Source organism: Pezoporus flaviventris, unplaced genomic scaffold (genome assembly GCF_033815535.1).
Source record: "Pezoporus flaviventris isolate CSIRO_AGI_PZ_B2104156 unplaced genomic scaffold, CSIRO_AGI_Pfla_v1 ptg000031l, whole genome shotgun sequence".
In the NCBI taxonomy this organism is placed as follows: Eukaryota; Metazoa; Chordata; class Aves; order Psittaciformes; family Psittacidae; genus Pezoporus; species Pezoporus flaviventris.
The window spans coordinates 56,747,101-56,767,116 of NW_026892579.1; the positions used below are offsets into that span (position 1 = coordinate 56,747,101).

Sequence of the window (20,016 nt, forward strand, 5' to 3'; positions counted from 1 at the left end):
GAAATGATCAGACCCATTTTACCCTCCTGCATCAAGAAGCCACTGCAGGGACACTGTAGCTCAGATTCATGACTCACAGTGGTTTACCTGCATAGGTCCCAGCATCAACAACAAGTATGAGTTTGGTTTTATAGACAGAGGTCAGCAAAAAGGGAGGAGGATATAAAAAAGGGCTCAGAGAAGGAGGCAGGAGGAGCTGGGATGCAAAGAGAGGGACAACAAATAGGGAAAGAATTTTGCCTGACAGTACTGTCCTTGAACATTTGCTCTCAGATGTGTACACTGATGCTGCGCTGGCAATTGGCAGGGAGATGCCAAAGGGAGATAAAAGAACTGCATTATCTGCTAAAGGCTGTGAACACAGACAGTTCCTGTTTGAGTTACAAAGATGCAGGGAGGGAAGGTGTCTGGGGAAACCACAGGGCAAAACTGGGCCTTCGGACGGTGTATATGTGCGTGCTTGGTTTGCAGCCAGCAGGTGATAAGAACTGACTTCACACATGTAGATGTGCAGATCTCCCTCCCTGAATTTAGGCATAGCATACACACGGATTTTGTGGCTACACAGCTTTGCTGCTGAAGTGTACTGCTTTACCAACAGTTAAAGCAGCCTACCAGGGATTTGTGTCAGCATCTCCTTTATCCCCAAGCAATGCTGGATGAAGTGCCCTTTGGCATGTTCCTGTATGAGGCTTGTGTCTTACAGCACCAGTACAACTACAGACGGGTGACTGTTTTATGAAGGGATAGCTCTGGAAAGCCAAGGCTGATGCTGATTTTGCAGTGAACAGCAGTCCAGCACTGCTTTGATGGCCAAGCTGTGGCCCCTATGCTTGCATGTATGTCCCAGAGCCCCAGGGAGGCAGGGAGAGCCTGTGCACCCTGCCATGTGGGGGCTTAAGTTTTCAATTCACAACAGTCCAGTTGTGCAGGCTTCAGCGCTGAGAACATTTCAAGTGTCTGTTCTGTATTAAACTTGCTGTGGTGGTTCAAATTTTTAATCCGTGAATTTCCTCTGGCCTTTTTATAAAGCACTTGGGCTGAATTTTCTGCTATTGCATCAGAAAATTTGGCTGCGTTTTTTGCCCTGGTGGATTGTGGCGTACCGAAATCTCGAGATTGGCACTGAAGCACTCCAGCAGAAACAAAATATTTAAGATGCAAAATCCTAAATGCAAGGGGAAAGAAGTATTTCTCAAGCAAGAAGCCTTAAGAAACAGAAAAGTAAATCAAAAGGCATATGAAGATAAAATTTCATAATCAATCCAATGTATTATCTGGCTCTATAGATTATCTCTTATCTTTGAAACGTACCACCTGCATTCACCAACACCTGCGGTTTTAGCAGAGTTTCTTTACCCAAAATGGTCAGGTATGGGAGAATCTTGGCTTTCCTTAAACAGAAATCTGCAGCTGTCATGGGGACTTAAAATCTTAATAAAAACCATGACCCAAGTATCAGAAAAAATTACTTCTAATTTTTAAGCCCTAATTTGGAGGGAGCAGGACAGGGATAATTCATCACTTTTGGTTTCTAGGCTGGGAAGTACTGCTCTAAAGAATGATTAATAAGAGTATTTCTGGACCAGCAGATTTTTCTTTGGGTTAATTTGGAAGTAGATTTTGTTATTAATTATTTGATATTTGACATTTGTAATGAGCAGAAAATGACTCAGAGCTTGTACTTTAGGAAGCTTTGTGATATTAAAAGCAAATGCTGCAGCTATGTTAAAAACTTGGAGGAGATTGCAAAAAAACTTCCTCTACTGGAGAACTAGTTTGTGCTGATAAGTATTCCTGCTGGTATAATTATGATTTCTTCTCAGCAGCAGCTATCCTTCAGCACAGACATCAAAGATGAAAATACAGTCTTGAAAGTTTGTTTACATGTATCATTAGAAGTGACCTGGTCTAGTGGAAGGTGTCCCTGCCCATTGCAGGGGGTTGGAACTCAATGATCTTAAGGTCCTTTCCAACCCAAACCATTCTAGGACTCTATGCTTCTATAACGTATGGTAGGTAGCCTGTCTAAATGTCTGGCTCAGCTGGACGATGTATGAATGCTCCTGTGGAGTGTGAAAACATGAAGTGTGTCACCCAACACAAAGTGTATCAAGGAATAGTCATGGAGTAGCTCAGGTGATGAATTGTATTGCAATTGCCTAAGAGAAAGCTCATTGCATACAGGTAGTAGCACACATTCACTGAGCCTGATTCCTCCACCCTCACCACAGCGTTGTCATCTTTGGCTGTCAGCAGCAGCCATTTAACTGACACAGGTTTAGATGCTGTCAGTTAAGGCAAAGTGAAAATGGTATTTAGGATTTTTTTTCCTTCTTCCGCCTTGTGAAAGCAACTGAAGCAATACTTGGGAACTCACCTCCTTTGCAGTCAAAATCATTGTACTAGTGCCCTGCTCAGAGAGCCTTGGAAGGTGGCAAAAGTTATGTTATATAATATATAGCATATAGGGAAATCACAAAGGATTTACTTCAAGGCTATTGCATCTAACTAAGTGAAATGGTACAGAATGTTTTATTTGGCTTTAGCCAGAACAACATTCTTTGTAACGGGCAAAATAGGCAGAGACAACATTTTAACGATAATCAAGAAAACTAATCCTCACGTACCACATACAGCACAAAGACACTAGAATCTTAGAATCATGGAATAGTTAGGGTTGGAAAGGACCTTAAGACCATCAAGTTCCAACCTCCCTGCCATGGGCAGGGACACCTCACACTAAACCATGTCACCCAAAATTAGTAAGCAGAGCTTCTTTCAGCTTACAAAGTGTTAGTGCTGTACAATGTACATTAAACCACTATGGGAGCTCAAGCAAAGGTATCTATAAGATGTTGGTACATGCTCTGGGGAGATAGCATCTTCAGCCAGCACGAAGATGGAGAAAACTTCTGCACTGCACCCAGTCTCACCCTGTAGGCATTCTTGCTTACTAGTCAGTTCAAAAGCTACCAACAATTTGCATTCCTGTTGCAGCAAGCAAAGTAGTCCAGTGGTGCTGCTCCATTCTGGATAGAAAGAGACAAAGGAGACTAAGATTAGAAATTAAATACAGTAACTTGTAGGAAAGCACCTGGCTTACTTAGACACTGAGCCTTATGCTCCAGTTAAGTTTTCACCACCAAAAAGCAAGACGCAAACCACAGAACATCAATTAAACTTCTATTTTAGTAATGCATATCCTTTCTGGTAGCTCTTCCTCACAGGTGCTTACAAATGGTGATTCTGGGAAAAAACACCTGCTTCACAAATTGATCACTGCTCATTTTTAGAAACTGCTGCCTAATATAAATCCAAAGCAGTGACCTGCTTCTTCTTGTGGGATCCAACACACAAATGCTCCAAAATCTGTCTTTAAAATGAAGCAACTATTTTAAGAGAGGGAAGACAGTCCTCATGTCTGGGCAACTGTGCCCACAGATGGCAGCTGATGTTGTAAGCAAGGGTCAGAGATGGCTAAGGGCATGCTTTTTGTCCATGAGGCAGGAAAACTGTCTGCTTCCTCAGCAGGAGAAGCTGCCAGGACTGTTTTGTGTGAGCAGCCCCCACAACATTATACTGACAGGCAAGGCCTCTTACCCTGGCAGGCCATGTCGGTCAGCCTTCTTATCTCCCTGCACACACTATGATACCCTAATATCCTGCTGGTCTCTCATGGTTCTGTGTTCACATTTCCTGAGCCAGGCAGGACAAGGAAGCTGCATAGTATGCATAGCTGAATACTTATTTCAGTGCACTTTGCTATGCACAGGCCACAGCTGATGTGCATGCAAATGGACTGCAGGTAGGCTGTGAAGTCTGGCTTAATGGGACCAGGTATGTGTGTAGAAGCTGCAAAACTGACTTTAGGCAAGGACAAAGGTAGTTTTCTAGCACAGCAAGGCAGCCATGGCTCTACCACTCATTTCACCCACACCAAAACCCTGTAGGGATCAGCTACCTCTGCAGCCAAGAGCAGGTACGGAATGGCTTTTTTGAGACACAAAGCACCTCTCTGTGGCACATCTATATGGGTGGCACTGCAGTTGTCCACCTCTTCTGGACTGGCCAACAGATCAGCAGTCCACCAGCAAAAGGAAGAAATTTCAGAACTGCAGTTATTTTATACTACAGCCCAGAAGCAGCAAAACCAGCCCTGTATGGGGATGTGAAAGTGCCATGACAGTGTCTTGAAGAACAAATAGTATCTAGTATTTATGCAGAGAAAGGTGATTGGACTCAGAGAAAAGGAAGAACTGACTAGACAGATATGTTACACTGTCCGTCCAAGAAGGAATGCTGGCAACCAAACAAGCAATAGAAGTAAAAATACATATACCACCACCCTTAATCCCCCAGGGGCCCCATACCTAGGTAAGAGCTGTGTGTGACACTAGGGCTTTTATCTCTGCTGGGCTGCACTAGCACAAATGAGTGCAGTGGCTCTTGTCTGCTGGTGTATCTCAGGTCTGAAGCATACCACAGTATGACTGTCAGGTTGCCTTTTTATCCTTTCAACAGAGGGAAAGTAGATTACAAAGAAAAGGAATCACGCATGCCAAGTCAGAAACTGCATACATAATGGAAACATACAGAATGGAAAATGGCAAGAGAACGGAAAATTTCAAGATCAGTTGTAGGCTGATTTTGTCCCATCGTGGCCAACTCATTGTGATACGGACTTCACTTTTACAGCCATTGATTCATCTGTTGATGGGGTCTCAGTCACAGTCGGTGCCCCAGTAGCAAGTCAGTGCTCAGTCTCTGCTTCCATTCCACTCTCACAAGGAGCCCAGGCCATGCTCAGTGCAGCTCCTCAGCTCTTTTGCTGGTAACAGAATGACTTGATTTCTCCTGAGTGTTTTTCACTACCACGGGAAGTGCATCACTGCTGTGTAAGGTGAGCAGGTGCTGCAGTCTGCTGCAGAGATAGAGGACTGATACGTAGGCAGGTTTTGGCCAGATGTATTCTGAATGCTTTTCAAGGGACAATTTGAAATACTTGAGGCCTGATTCCACAGAAAATGCAATTTTATTTTGCACTCAGTTGTGAAAATGAATTCTGAGGTTGTCAGCTAAAGTGTAAGAAAACGAGTTAAAAACAGTGATCGTAAGCAACTGGTTTAAGTGACTTGCCTCTTATCGCATAGAGGAGAAAACAGGCAGTGTCATTACTCCTAAACTGTGCATGTATGTGCGTGTGTGTGTGTGCACTGACTCTGTATATGCAGAAGAACAGCGGTAATAAAGTCAAATACTTGACAACTTTGTGTAAAGACATCCAAAAGAAAACCTGAGATTTGCTTGTGAGATTTTATGGATCATGTACTTGAAATTACTATAGCTGGGCTGGCATGGAAGCATCTCAGAATCATGTCATTCAGTTGCACTAAAAGAATTAAAATCTTTCTGCACAAGTCCTGACTAGACAGAGGTAAACTTCTCTAAGTTTACTTAGAGAATTAAACTTGGAGTTACTCAGAGTCTGATGCTTTAAGAAGCAATAAATACCACAGCATTTGTGATCCTTTTGAAAGCGCTAGTAATAGTGCAAGGCTTGGTGATTCTGCTATGTAAGGCAATGATTTTAAGTCCTTATTGGTGAGTAGATCTGACCTCTACCACAGCTGTTTATGGAGCACACACTAATTTAGGTATTCAGGCCAGTGTCAAACATACTCAGCAGTCATAGTTTCTCTTGATAGTAACTAGTGTATTGCATGCTTAATACTTCTAGGGTGTTGGCTTCAGAAGTCTTGTCATGGGTACCCAAATGTAGGGATTTATCAACTGTGGTGGACTGAAGAAAGTAGCAAGGAGCTGTAAGTGCTGTCCAGCCCGGAGGAGGGCATGGGTAAATCCAAACCAAAATCACAAAAAATGAGAACTGAGAAAGATTTTGCAGTTCAATTTGCACAGGTATGTGTTGGTGTTCTCACCATCCCTCTGCAGCTGAGGTAGCAGTAACTTCCCGTGGGAGAGTGATCAGAGCACTCATTTCTTAAGCTGTTGAGAAAAAAAGGAACAAAACCCCTCCACATTCATGCTTCAGCTGTAGATAACAAGCACCAGAGTAACCTTCCTTCACACTGCTACATGCCACACTTCATATTCAACCTGCATGCTATGTGCTGCATGTAATGTGATTCCACTGACTTGCTGGTGGGATCCTGAGTTCTTGGTAAAAGGGAATAAGCTGACATGATCAATGTGGGAAAGCCAGTCTAATCAGTGCTGTTGGAAGGGAGGCCTTAACTCCTGAACATGAAATTCCAGCAATGGAAAACTTCCTAGGAGCTGTTGCTCCAAGTCAAGACCCCATCCTTGGTCAGAACAACTGAGTTTTAGCTGAGCAAGTGCTTCAGAATTAAACCCTGCAACAGCAGAGCCTTCCCCTTTGGCAGAGAAGCTGTGCAGAGCTCTCCATTTATACAGATCTTGCCCTGTGGTGAAATTACTTTTCCATCAAAACATCATTGTCTTGGTTTCAGTCCTTAACTGGGGCTTCTGCAGTTGCATGCCTCAGCTGCAACAGCTTGTGTCAGCAGCAGACACAACACACCCGGGGGAGAGAACTGTGGCCAACAACCCTGATGTCGATGTGTTGAGAAATGTGCTGACATTTTCCCCATAAGCTGTATGTCTACTTATGATTCTCCTCAAGCCCCAGGAAGTTCCCCTGCATTGTTTTCCATCAAAATGTGTATGTGAAAACATGCAACCTGAGGGTAAAACATAATGACATGGGAGAACTGATTGCTATTGGAGAGCCTTTATGAAAGCAAAAAATATAAATGTGGAAAAAAGGAGCAGAAAAAAAGAACTAGGCAAGAGCCACCTTAAGGCTATTAGATAGAAAGGTATGGAAGCAGCGTCTGACTCAGAAGATCCTTAGACTGCTGATGGCTGAAAACTGGAAAGTATATCTGGGAATGCTCACTCCGTGCATTCCATTTTTTATGTGTTGCTATATGCACCCACTCCTGGCAGCTCTCCAGTGCAGGAGGATGCTTTGGTACCTTTGGTCTCACCCATTTTTATGTTACCTCTTGTTGACTCAATTGAAAAGGGTAGATCAGGTCTTAGGTAATATAACCCCTAACACATTCAGCCCAGTAATGTGTGATGGCTGAAGGACTACTTTCACCTCACATCTGAAAGTCATATCCAGACCATTTTTAGGTATCACCTTTCTGTTAACGTCCCACTGTGAATGTCATTACTGGATCAACTCATGAGAACTATTTTCCGCTTATGGACAAGCAAACTAAAACCTTTTCCCATTTTTATTCTAGCTTTTACATGCATTCCCATGGTATCTAAATACACAGATCTTAGCACTGGAAGTGTAACGTCTTAGCATGGTAAGAAACATTCCTCACTACAATGAGCTAATAGCTTAATGGAATATAAATTACTGTAAAGGATGTAAGAAACACAAGGCAGGAAAGGAAGAGGAGAGAAAATTGTACTGGTAACAACATGTACTTCCAAACTATGTGCGTAATTATGTCATTTAACTTTCTGCTGGGTTTGGGGAGTTTTCTTCATGTCATTGTTCTCCTCTTTATGTAATTATGTGGTTGTACTTGACTGCACAGTGGTAAGCAAATAACACTAATTGCTTTTCTTATTGGATGGTAGTGGACTGAAACCATGACTTCTGTTTATCAGCTCCAGGTAATAAAAATTGTATGAAAAGGACTATTTCAGGCAGTATTAGCACCTTTCATCTCTGTTTTTTGTAACAAAAAAAGAAGGTCTGACAGGCAATGTAACAGTGAAATCCTTCTGCTGAGTCAGATCCTCAGTTTTAAACTTACATAAGTGGCATGGATTTCCATATTCCTTCTCTCCTTTTGTATGCCTGAAGCTCAGACAGGAGAATGACTGCTCCTCACAGTACCTTAGTGTGGAAGCCTCAATGTCAAAACTTAAATATGAAAAACATCTTCATATACCCACTGTGGAATAATTAAATGCCGTGTTAAGTCAGCAAAGCAGGGTCTGCTATCAAGTGCCACTGAAGACCCTATGCTGTACAGGGGCATGCTCAAACTTTTCTATTTCTTGGAACACTCATTAAATAAGAATTTGGCCAAACAGTCAGTTTCTCATTTTCAGAAAAGTAACTTTAAATACATGGGGGGGGGGGGGGGGGGGGGGGAAGGAGTAATTTAATTACTACAGAAAGTGTAATTATTGCAGCATTTCAGTGCCATTTTCTGACTAAAACTCTGGTATGTTCTGTGATTTCTCAGGCTGTTACTTGCAACTGTATGGTATAAATGTCTGCTAAAATCCCAGAGGTCTAGAAAACTACAACTAATTTACTAGAAACTTCATCTGGCAAGTTAGCATTTATGTCTATAGCAGAAATATCAGTAGTGTATTTACAAGTCAAGTGCTATGAAAAGCAAGTTTAATGCTCACAGATGGCATGTTCCTTGTTGACCATTTGAACCTACAACAGATGTATGGCCAGTTTCAACCCTGTGGATTGTATGCTCTCAAAGCTGTAATGGTTCTTTGTTAAAAATGAAAAATACATATAAGTATAACAAATACTGATAGAAAAAAACCCAAATATATTAATAAACAAAGACCAAAGAGGAAACAAGAAGGTGAGAAACACAGCAAGTTAAATCCAGTGTACGTATTTGTAGATCAGATGATTAGATGAGCTACCTGACAGATGCAGAATATCAGGCAGAATGGGAAACTGAACCTCCTCCTAATTCTTCTCGGAGGAGTGCCTTTACAAATGGGTTTCAGGGTTACAGAAAACATTTAAACAGCAAACCATTTGCTTTCTTTTCTAGCTCACGAGTACCATTTCAGGTTGAACAACATGTTTTGTTTGATACAAGTGTAGGGTTTTGGTTCCTCCTCCAAAACAAGAAGAATAACATTTGTTTTGGCCGTCTTCTGTATTGCTTCCCTCCCTCTTATTTGGCTGCTCAACTGAAAAATCAATTACTTGCACAATCCTACACCCATTCTCCATTGACCTACTTTCAGCAGGGTTCCACTCCACATCCACCTGGGTTTGACTGCCACAGCAGCAGAAGCTAATTCGGCTAGAACATCCTGTAAGCCACTTACAGCATTGAAAGTCATCTTTCTGTGCTTCCATCCATGAGGAAGCCTTCTCCTGGACACACTGGCAATATACAGACAGATAGGTGGTCTGCAAGATGGGTAGAAAATGAGCTAACAGGTTGCACTCAGAACGTGGTGATCAATTCTTTTTAGTCAGGCTGGCAGCCTGTCAAAAGTGAGGTTTCCCAGGGATTGACACTGGTCGTGAACCCTGTTCATCTTCACAGTGACCTGGATGATGGGATTGAAACCACCTTTGCCAAGTTCGCTGATGACACGAAACTGGATGGTGAAGTGGACACATGAGAAGGGAGAGCTATCATATGGAGAGACCTGGATAGGCTGGAAGAACGGACTAGGAAGAACAGTGTAAAGTTTAACAAAGACAAGTGCAAAGTCCTGCACATTGGACAGCACAAAGAGCCCAGTACAGGCTGGGACCTGTGTGGCTGGGGAGCTGCCTTGCTGAAAGGGATCTGGGGTCCTGAACAAGAATCAGCAGTGTAGTGCTGCAGCATTGAAGACAAATCAGATTCTGGGCTGCGTCTACAGGGGTATTACTAACAGGGACAGAGGTGTGATCATCCCACTGTATTCAGAGCTTGTCAGACTGCACCTGGAGCGCTGCATCCTGTTCTGGTCCCATTTCAAGAAAAACACTGACAGACTGGGTAGGGTCTGAAAGAGGGCCACAAAGATGATCAAAGGGCAAGTCAACCTGCCCTGTGAGGAAAGACTGGAGGTAGGTCTGATCTTCCTGGAAGAGAGAAAGCTGGGGGGCAGGGGGCTCATCACAGTTTTCTAGCACTTAAAAGAGTGACTACAAAGAGGATGGAGGATCTCTCTTCACAAAGAGTCAAGTGGAGAAAAGAAGGGGCAAAATGCATTGTTTTTTACAATCGGAATAACCAACCGCTGGAACTCAGGGACATGGCAGAGCCCCCCATGCGGGATAGATACCTCACCTAGGCTCCCTCCCACAGAGAGTTGGATCTTTCCAGTTCCCTTCCAGCCTGAGCTGTTCAATGGCTGTGTGCAAACAGGCACGGGCTCCAAGAGCCACCTTCAGCAGCATCTCCCTGAAGGAGCTGAGCTGACCAACCTAAGCTTTGCACTGCCAGCATAGACATGTATGTAATGCACTGCAGTTCTGAGAGTACGTTGGTACCCTTAGAAACAGTAGTGCCAGTAACAGAGCCCTGGGGGCACGCAGACAACTGCCCAGGCAGCTCCCCACGTTCATCGAGCTTGTGGGAAGCGTATTTAGTGCGGTACTGTTCTTCTTGCGATGAGCACCGGGCCCACCCGAAAAAGCGCACGAGCTTCCCCTTCGTGGCCAGGAGCTACGGGCTAGGTGTGGAGCTAACGGCTGTGCTTGGGGAGCCACCTCACGGCTCTCTAGATGCTCCGTGACCTTGGCAACTGGGGGCCGCAGCGCGGCGGCCCGGAGCGCTTCCCGCTGGGACACACCGGCCCGACTGCTCCTCACAGCCCACAGTGCCCGGGCCAGCAGCGCCTGTACGAGCCGTGGCGCCGGGGGAAGAACAAAAGCGGTGAGGGCTGCGCGGGAGGCGGTCGGTGAGAAAAGGACCTCGCGGCCAGAACGCTGGGCCCGGCCCTCGGCGCGGCCTCCCAAGCCCTCAGACATCAAAGACCGACGGAGGGAGGGAGGGAAGAGAGAGGCGGTGCCGGGACAGCCTCTAGGGGCGGTGACGGGCGCGCCCACTGACCAATCACTGTGCCGGCAGCGTCCGATGGGCATGCCTACTGGCCTATCGGCTCACCGAGCTCGCCCCCGCCCTGACTCGGAGCCAATGGTGGCAGCGGTGGCCGCCGGGGAGGCGTGCCCCACTCCCGGCGAGGGCGGGGTGTGTGCTGTGGGGGGCCGGGGCGCAGAGCATCTTTGGGGCTCGCTGCCACCGGCCTTCAGCCCCGTTTTCTCGCTGCTTGTCTCCCCCCTCAGCGTAGCTGGGCCGTTCCTCCCCTCTCTGTCGCGGCCATGTCGTCGCCGTCGTCTGGGGAGCGGTATGAGGAGGAGGAAGAGGAGGACGGAGCCTACGAGAGCCAGGCCAAGCGGCTGAAGCCCAGCGCCGCTGCCGAGGAGGGCGAGATCGAGTACAGCGGCGCGGAGGAGAGCGAGAGCCGGCGGGACAAGCCCCCTGCGCCGCGCGGGGCGGGCTTCTCGGGCGCGGTAAGGGACGCGGCGGCGGCCGCCGGGGAGGGGTCGGGGGAGACCTTCCATCAGGATGCCGCCGGGGGGAGGGTGCAGGCGAGCCGCCCGCCCCACCCCGCACTCCCTCCCCTCCCGTGGGACCAGGCTCGCTTCGCTCCCCGCCTCATTCACCCGCGGCGGGCGGCGGGCTTCATCGCCGGCCACGCCGTGCGCCCGGGGCTGGAGCCGGAGCCCGCTGTCCCTGATCCCCGGGCATGGAGGCGCTTCCGGTGGTGTGTGCTCCCCCCGCGCCTTTCCCGTAGTTGGGGGAAGGCGGTGAGGGAGCCGGGCTCGGTCCCGCACTCCTCTCCCTTCTCCCCGTGGCGGGCGTGCTCAGGGTGTGCGGCTGATTGTTCCTGCCGTAGTTGCCTGGGGGAGAGGGACTGAGCTCCGCAGTCTGCTGGGGCTGCGTGGTTTGGGTTTCACAGGTCTGAGATTGCCTCTGTTCCGTGGGCAGCTTGTTGCCTCCTGGGATATTGCCATTGCAAGTTTTGTGTTTGCCCTGTTGCTGAGTGTAACTATAGAAACGTAGAGCGGAGGAAGCAAGCGAGGCAGAGCGTTTCTTTCATCCTTCTGTTTTGCCGTTGTGTCTGGCGGCATATGGCGACAAGGTTGATCATAAGTGATTACCTCCTTTTAAAAATCATTTGTATTTTTACTCCCCCGAGCAATGTTAATAAGCTGGTTCAGTTATTTTTTTGCCACATACCTTCTATTCTGCATGAATCTAAGTATCGGGATAGTCCTTGACCCGTAAATTTGGGCTAAGAGTACTTTTGTGGCTGCTGCTTGATTTTTTTTTTTTTTTTAGCCAATTGTCCAGCTGATTTTAACCATTTTTCTTCTTGATGGCTCTTTCTGTTTCTTACTTGAAAAAGCAAGATCAAGAGAGCATTGGTTTAATGGCAGACCTTGTATAGAACAGCTCATTTCATGATTTTATAAAAATGAACTTGCTTGGCGCTGGGATAAGGTAGCATCTCTCAAACTTCTTGATGGAGAAGGTACCTGCTAAATTAGTACGAAAGGTTCCTGATAAACTGCAACAAAGATATATATCTGTGTTACAGAATTACAACATATCTATTTTAATTCTATGATTTCTTGTGACAAAGCTTTGTCTCTGTTTCAGTCAGGGTTTATCAGTGGGCTCTGTCTTAAAGGTCAGTTGTCAATGACATCCATATGCTTGCTTAAGTTACATTGAAGCTTTGTCATGTAGGGGAGCAGGACATCACACAGTGTTTCAAATAGGAACAAGATACTGCTCTTGCCTTTCCTCTCCTGCGGTATTTTATGAAATCAGCTAGTTCTTACTTTTCTTCTTTTTTCCCCCTCCCCTCATTCTGGGTTCTGGTTCACATTGTCTTCGTGTTGACCTCAGTACCTCAGTTTATCCCAGTTAATGTGCAGAGAGGCAGAAGTTGTCTTGATGATAGAGATTAAACTACTTCCTTAAGAATGAGCTATAGCATCAAGTGAATATATGAGAAATGAACAGCTGAGTGCTTTTGTTAGTAATTTTATGTGGGGCATTTAATAGCAAACTGCTAGCATTTTCAATTAGTTAACGTGAATTACAGTTTTTTTTTCTCTAATAGATTAAAAAGTGCAGGAAACTTATTTATTCTTTGACATATCTTAATAATTTCTCTCCAGAGAAATGCTCTTATCTTAGAAAAGTTGTATGCGGTTCAGGGTGAAGATATGTAAGATGAAGGTAGGTTGAGAGGAAGGAAGAAGTGTAAGTATCCTGGGTTGCTCAGAAGGGAGAAGAAAAACAGCAAGTGGAGTAGGAGGAACTATAGGGGGTGGGGAATTAGAAGGAAAATGGGGAAATGGATGATCAGGGTAAGAACAGAGGTAGGAATCTGGTGGCCTCACTGTTGTCCATGTCCTGTCCCCTCCCCACTGCCAACATGTGTCCTAGAATAGTGGTGAAGTGTACACTCATATGGATTATATACTTTCTTTGTATAAAGCCTGTTCTGTGGTAGGACCTGCCAGCAGGTTCGTGGGGTCTTCCTGCTGGGCTGTATTTGTTATTTATTATTATTGTGGCATTTTCCTATTCCTCTGGGGTTGCTTCATTGGTTTGAATAAGCCCTTTGTGTCTCTAAATTATGTAGGGTTTTATAAATGCCTGCCTAGGAATCTTCATGCAAGATACAGGTGGGAAAACCAACATTTATTTTGCTCTTTTCTTCCTCTGTTCCCAGTCCTGTGGACACTCCTCATAGCCCAGAGCTGTACCCTCTTCCCCATGGCTCCTTTCAAGGCTGAGGAGCATGGAGAGCCCGACAGACCAGAATGTTGACTGGGGTAGAAGCAGGAGGTGATCTTACAGAAGTATTTTGTGTGGGAGAGTATGATTTGGAAGAATTGACTTTTACAGAGCCTATGTTGAGTATTGGTGAAGCTTCAGCAGAGGAGTTGGAATTGTGGTGTAGCATAGCATCAGGACATTGGGAAAATGTGAGTCAAGAGCTGTGTTTGGAGGGTCTTTCAACTCCATCCACTCTTCCTCCCTTAGACTTCAGTTTTGTTGATTAATGTATTTATACAACCCGTTTTTTCTTCGACATCCAACTGCCTCACTGTCTCTAACATACTTGCTCTTAAATATGTCTATGAAGCAGGGAAGGTCTATTATCCCATTTTTACTGTTGGAGAAGTGAGATGTGGTGTTTACATACACAAACATAACTATCTTATCTTGCGGTAGCTCGTCGGAATGTACTTGACGCTTCTCAGCTACTCTGCTGTAACTTCCCGTATGGGGTGGTTTTGCTTTGCAGTAAATGGAAAGAAAGCAACCCGCTTTGCAACACGCTTGCTTCATGACTGTGGCAGGCAGTTGTAACAGCAGCTAGAAGGCAGTGAGTTCAGATCTTGACCTATTTTGCAGTGACATATTCATATATGCATTTCTTAAATGAAGTACATTCTAGAAATTGGTTATGGAGTAAGTGTAAATCATCCCCTCTCCTTTGTCCTCCATCAAAAAAGTAGCCGTTACCTTCAAGCTAGTTGAGGTGGAATCTCCTGATGATGCCATGGGTTGTGTGAGGTTTTGTTTGTTCAGTTTTTGTAAAGGGATATCCAGATTGTGCTGAGTAGAGAAGAAAATAGAGTATTTTGGTTGGCAGGGACCTACAGCCATCATCTAGTCCAACTGCCTGACCACTTTGGGGAATATTCAAAATTAGCAGAAGGGGACAGAGTACAAGTATTCCATTCTGTAGCAGTTGTGGTCATTGAAAGGACACAATCGTAGAGAGTACCAGGAAGAGGTATGCATTAAACAAGAGAAACAATACCCCAAAATCACATCCAAATCAAAACTAAATTGCCAGGTAGCCTTCCAGGATATAAGGTGTGATTAACTGTAACCCTCAGGTCCCAAAACAAACCAGCAATAGCAGCTATATGCAGGATATACAAAGCTGGTATATTCTTCTACTGCCATAGAATCTGAACTTGTCTTTTTTGCTTGGTTGTTCTGAAACTGTCTTGCTTCACTGTGTACTGGAAATAAAGTCAGTGCAAAGCTACAGGAATTTCAGGTGGCGCAGAGAGAGGAGTCTCCTGTACTCTGTAGGGAAGAGACAGAACTGCTAAAGTGAGGCAGATGTGTGTGATCAGTAGAGATGATGTATGATGGTAAACAGTTTCAAAAAATGCCATCATCATGTACTGCAACTGGTATTTGAAGAGTGTGCATGAGATGCTGTGTGTCTGCTTATGAAAGTTTCTTCATCAGACCATCACCAGTGGGCAGAGCTGAGATTACTGGGTAATCCTTTCACCTTACCTTTATAGTGAGGTAATTTTAGTTACCCTTGACATTCTGCAAGGCAGTTGAATGATCAGTCCATAGTTACGTATTAATGAAGTTTGGGGAACTTGCATAACTAATAAGAAACCATGTGGGGCTCCCCACCAGTTCTGTCATATTTCTAAAAGCAATTTCAGAGCATTTAAGAGGGGTGCAGTGGAAGGAAAAAGTTGAGAGTGAATAAGATAATCTGAATGATGAGAAGTAAAATAATAGTATAGGTACCTGAGCGGAGGAAAGATGCAGTGCTGTCCTTTTGCAGTAAGGAGAAAAAGAGGAAGAGGCAAACAGAGAAAGGGTAAAGGAGCAGATGGTCCAAAAAAAGGTAGTAGTGACTAATAGAACTAAGGTGAATATACTGACAGGAAAGTGTCTGGAGGAAGGATAAAGGATGCATTGATGTGCAAACAGCTGGTGAAAAATTCTCTAGTCTGGAATTGGTGAGCAGGAGAAACATCATCCTGGAGCCCATGATGAGATGACTTTCTTCCTTTTTGGAATGGCAAATCAGTATTTGTTAGCAAGAAACCAGTGATATATTTACAGTTTTGTCTAGAACTATGTAGGTCACCAAAGAATGGATGTTCAAATGCTATAGCTGCTCTTTGAAGTCTCCTGCAGTCTTATATATGTGAAGTAACTTGTTTGTGCTTCAACTGCTTGGTTATATCAGCACTTCATGCCTCAGCTCTCTGCAGAAGCTCAGTTTCAATGTTAAGCATTTTTATGTTCTAGCTTCTTTTTGTGGTGGAAACTTTTTTTGTCCTGGTTACCGGACTTGAGCATTTAGAAAGGAAGTCTGTTTCCGTTATCTATTAAATGATTGCATTTTCTGTCCAGCTAATGATTCTTCAAGAAATTGTTACCGAGCTTTCAGAAGCCCTTAAGCCATACGTATTAATGGATGCAGCAGTGATGTTAGCTAAACTGTTCTTCTGGCTTTGGTGGGGCACAAGTGTCGTTGGAGTTTTGCATGGGGCTTTTGTGCCATTGTGGGGGTTGGCATTAGTGAAAGACTCCTTTGTGAGCAGAGAAATACTGCTAGTTGTTAATCTGTATGTGAGCAGATGCTTTGATGTAACCTTTGTCTGTGTGCCAACTGTAGCACATGGAGTTTTCAGGGTACAGTGACCATGAGATTTTGGCCAAAATCCTGTATTTTTCATTTCTGGGAAGATATTACGGCAGCAGTTGGATGAGTTGTATACATTCTGACCTTAGCTTTGGAGGTGCTTTAGATTTACAGACAGGTTTGATTTTTTTCATGTGGTCTAGTGGTTTTATTTCTCCTTTTAGAGGAAATCAAGGATCATTCTAGATTTGCTTGCTGCTGCGGCTCGGTAGCTGCAAAACTTGTTTGACGATAGTGCGTATGTCTGCCCTTCCTGAAGACTTCTTCCACTCAAACATGTGCCTGTGGCCCATGTTCATGTCTTTCACTAGTATGCTTTGTGAATGTTAGTTTGTGGCTTCCTGGTTCAGGACTGGCTTATGCTTGGTTCTTGTGCTGCTGTTTGCTGCTGCTGGTTAGAAACTATTTTGAGTAAAGCAGTGCCTTCTGATTTGGCCATTTATAACATCAGTGGTTTTACCTGTGTAAATTAGTTTTTGAAACGCTATGTGGATAAGTCTTTAACTTCACGGCAAGTGACTGAGATTTCACTGGCGTGTATTAAAGTAATAATTATTATTATTATTTTATTGCATGCTCTTGAGCTTCTGTGTGAGTTACTTACCATAGCACCAGTGTTGTGACTTTCGATTCTTGCTAAATCTCCTATCAAACAACACCCTACTAATAGATGCTTTCTGTGTGGTGTTGTGAAAGAAGGAAATTTGGCTTGGAAAGCCAAGTGTTGCTTTAACTGCAAAAGAAAGCAAAATTTGTATCTGCTGATGGCTCAGAGAATAATTCCAGTTACAAAATTGCAGACACCTCTGTGTGCGTGTCATTTGTTATAATGGATTTGAAGATGCAAGTACAAAAGTCTTAATTTTTGAGAGAGTTTGTACTGTTAGAGGGAGTTATATCTTCAGTAGGCAAGCTTAAATGAACTGCTAATAAATAAAAATACAAAGGGATGTGCATGACAAAGAAACATGAACTGAAACTATTAAGAGAAGATTGAACTGAAAAGGGAGGAAGCGAAATACTGTTGTGTTATGATCCACTCTCTAAAAACTTTGACTTGATGTATGGAGTGCCAGTGAAGTAAGGTGGCTCTTTGTAGTGTGTCTTTGCTTCAGTGAGAAAATCTTTATGCATATTTGCCATCTGAGGAGACAGAAATATTTTTAGGTGAGATTCTTGAATGCATTAAAGAGAAGAAAACAAAAGAAAAGAAAACACGTAGCCCTAACGTTAACAGGGATCCTAATATAGTAACAAGTCTGCAGGGCAATGAATAATTGATTTAAGAGCTTCTGATTGTTCTGTAGGCTGTAAATAAAGTAAAGATGCCTGCTATCATAATGTCTTAGAGTAATAGACTTTGCAGGAAAAACTGGTAATTATTGTTAGTTTTCCTTTGGAAATTTCCTTCCTTAGGTGGTTCTTTAAGCTTTAAAAAGTGTGTATGTGGGTGAAGAACATATAAGCTGAAAATAAAAACCTCTGTGTGGTTCTGTTCCTTCCACAATTGCCAAAATATTTGCAGTTCAAAGTATTAATCTTTTATGACTACTTAGATCACTGCTACCGCTGGAGACCTCAGATGATTAATTAATTCAGGATAAATGTTATCTTATGCAAATATCACTAGTGGTGTTCTCCCACAATTGTCACAGCTCTTATTCAAAGAAAAGTGTTGCCACTTCATGCTTTCATACTGCAAATGAATCAAACGTAAACTAAGTTAAAAAACTTTACACAGCGGATTATTTGATGTCTGATGTAGTTTGAAGTGCTGGCTTTTGGTTCAAGCAGAATGGTCAAATCCCTTTTTAAGGAATTAAAAACGTAATTGCTTTGGGAGAGCTGTGAATGGAACACGGGAATTAGACACACAGGACTCAATTTGTAGTTATCTGGAATGTGTTTTTTTCCTTGAATCTGTAGCTCAAACAGAAAGGGAAGAGAGGAATGTCTGTAGCAGTAATAGCAATCATTGTGGTTACTCAATTACTGGAGCTGAATGCTCCTTTGTGCTACAAATGAGAATCTCTCTTTCTAGTTCTAGAAGATGCTACACTACTTCTTATGAAAAAGTGAAAAATCAGCAAGACTTGGTCTGTTAGATCAAACACATCTAACAGGCGTAATTGCTAAATTTGAATACATGATGTTAACGCCATTACAAAATGTGGGTGCTGGTGCTTACGGTATATTTTAGCGGGTTTTCTCTAATCTTTCCTTGTTTTTTCCATTATTTGCTTACGTTCTTTCTTTTTTTTACCCCCATGTCTCAGAATGTATAATGTAAATTTCAGCCCTACTTCAGGCTTTGCGTGGAAAGGTGAGCTGATTCCAACCCAAATTCTTCATTCACACAGAACCTAGACTGAAGTCACAGCAGTAGCTCTGAAAAATGTTTATAGTGGGAATTCTGTGTGGTAATGTATGGCAGCTGAATCTGTTAATGGTAGGCAACCTTGAGGTGAAAAGAGAGGGCATGCCCATGGGTACAGAACTGGTGAGGTTTTATAAACATGTATTAAGAGTGTTCAGAATTAGACGGGAGCTTGGGTTTATTTCAAGTGTAGCACGGAACAGGTATTTCTTTCTGTACTGTGGGGCACCTCACCGTGTATATTAGAAAAATAATCCATTTTCATTTAGTTTACTCATGGCTCTTTGCTTTTATCCCCCAGCCTGTCACAAACAAACAAGCAGGAAGTGTGTCAGAAATATTTTAGCTGTTGTGTATTTTTTTGATGCTTTTAACAAATAGTGTAGATCTCCTGCAATCCAACCAAGTGTTAAATGGCCTTTTTTAAATTAGGAAAATCTTGCCTGTGCTAGCACATTGACTAAATCTGCAGAACGTTTTATTTGAAGTAGACCGCAGCAACTAAATTTGGCAATCCGTTTGGAAAGAGATGTTAAATTATTTAAAATATGCTTGGATTGTACATTATTTAGATGGCTGTTTCTGGACCCAGCAGAGTCTGCCAAGTTTTAGTTAATTTTAATTGATTTTAGTTAATTTTAGTTAATGACGGCAGTATTCCTCGTTCTGTGTTGAATTTAAAAATCTTTTTGTTGCTAGGATGCTGGGGGAAGTCATCACAAAGTCTCCGTTTCTCCCGTTGTTCATGTCCGAGGGCTGTGTGAATCAGTTGTGGAAGCAGATCTTGTGGAAGCTCTTGAAAAGTTTGGAACCATATGGTATGTCAAGCAGTGTAATGTCATGTCTCTGGACAAGTTGTGAGCATTATTTAAAGGTCACTTGGACCTCTTTATGATAACTATTTGAAATCCAGAACTTAGTTAATAGTAAAGCATTAAGATTTTCTAGCTTTGTGAAGATTCTGTGTTTCTGCATATGCTAAGTCTGGTCAAGCAGAGTTACAGCTGGCTACATGTGTGCTCTGAGATTGCAGTAGTACAGTCTAGTCCTGGCCTTAATATGAGCTCTAGGTTAACTGAATTGCAGAACAGCACAGGGGTGATTGTCTGGGTATAGGTGAATATACCAAAAATAAGGATGGGCCACAGAGCAGATGATTCTTTTTCCTATGGTTTTGTATGGAAGAGTGTTTGTGATATGGTAGAACCTTCAGAATGAGATGATTGTTCAGAGAAAGCCCACTCGAAGGTCTTACAGCCTGAAGATTCCTCATCTGTGAACAAAATAGTAAAGGTGAATGGGTAGTTCTGAGTGCACCTTTTTGGAGTCACGCATTTCTTTTGGAGTGAACG

At 43.6% G+C, this 20,016-nt stretch overlaps 1 protein-coding gene across 1 annotated transcript in view; it reads left to right on the plus strand.

Moving 5' to 3' along the window:
* The first annotated feature begins 10,992 nt into the window (after positions 1-10,992).
* Positions 10,993-20,016, plus strand: part of HNRNPLL (heterogeneous nuclear ribonucleoprotein L like) — a 28,097-nt gene continuing 19,073 nt past the window's right edge. Inside the window, exons 1-2 of the mRNA XM_061461347.1 lie at positions 10,993-11,296; positions 19,364-19,482. Of these exons, the coding sequence (XP_061317331.1) occupies positions 11,105-11,296; positions 19,364-19,482 (311 nt within the window). The 5' untranslated portion in view covers positions 10,993-11,104. The remainder of the gene's footprint in view (positions 11,297-19,363; positions 19,483-20,016) is intronic.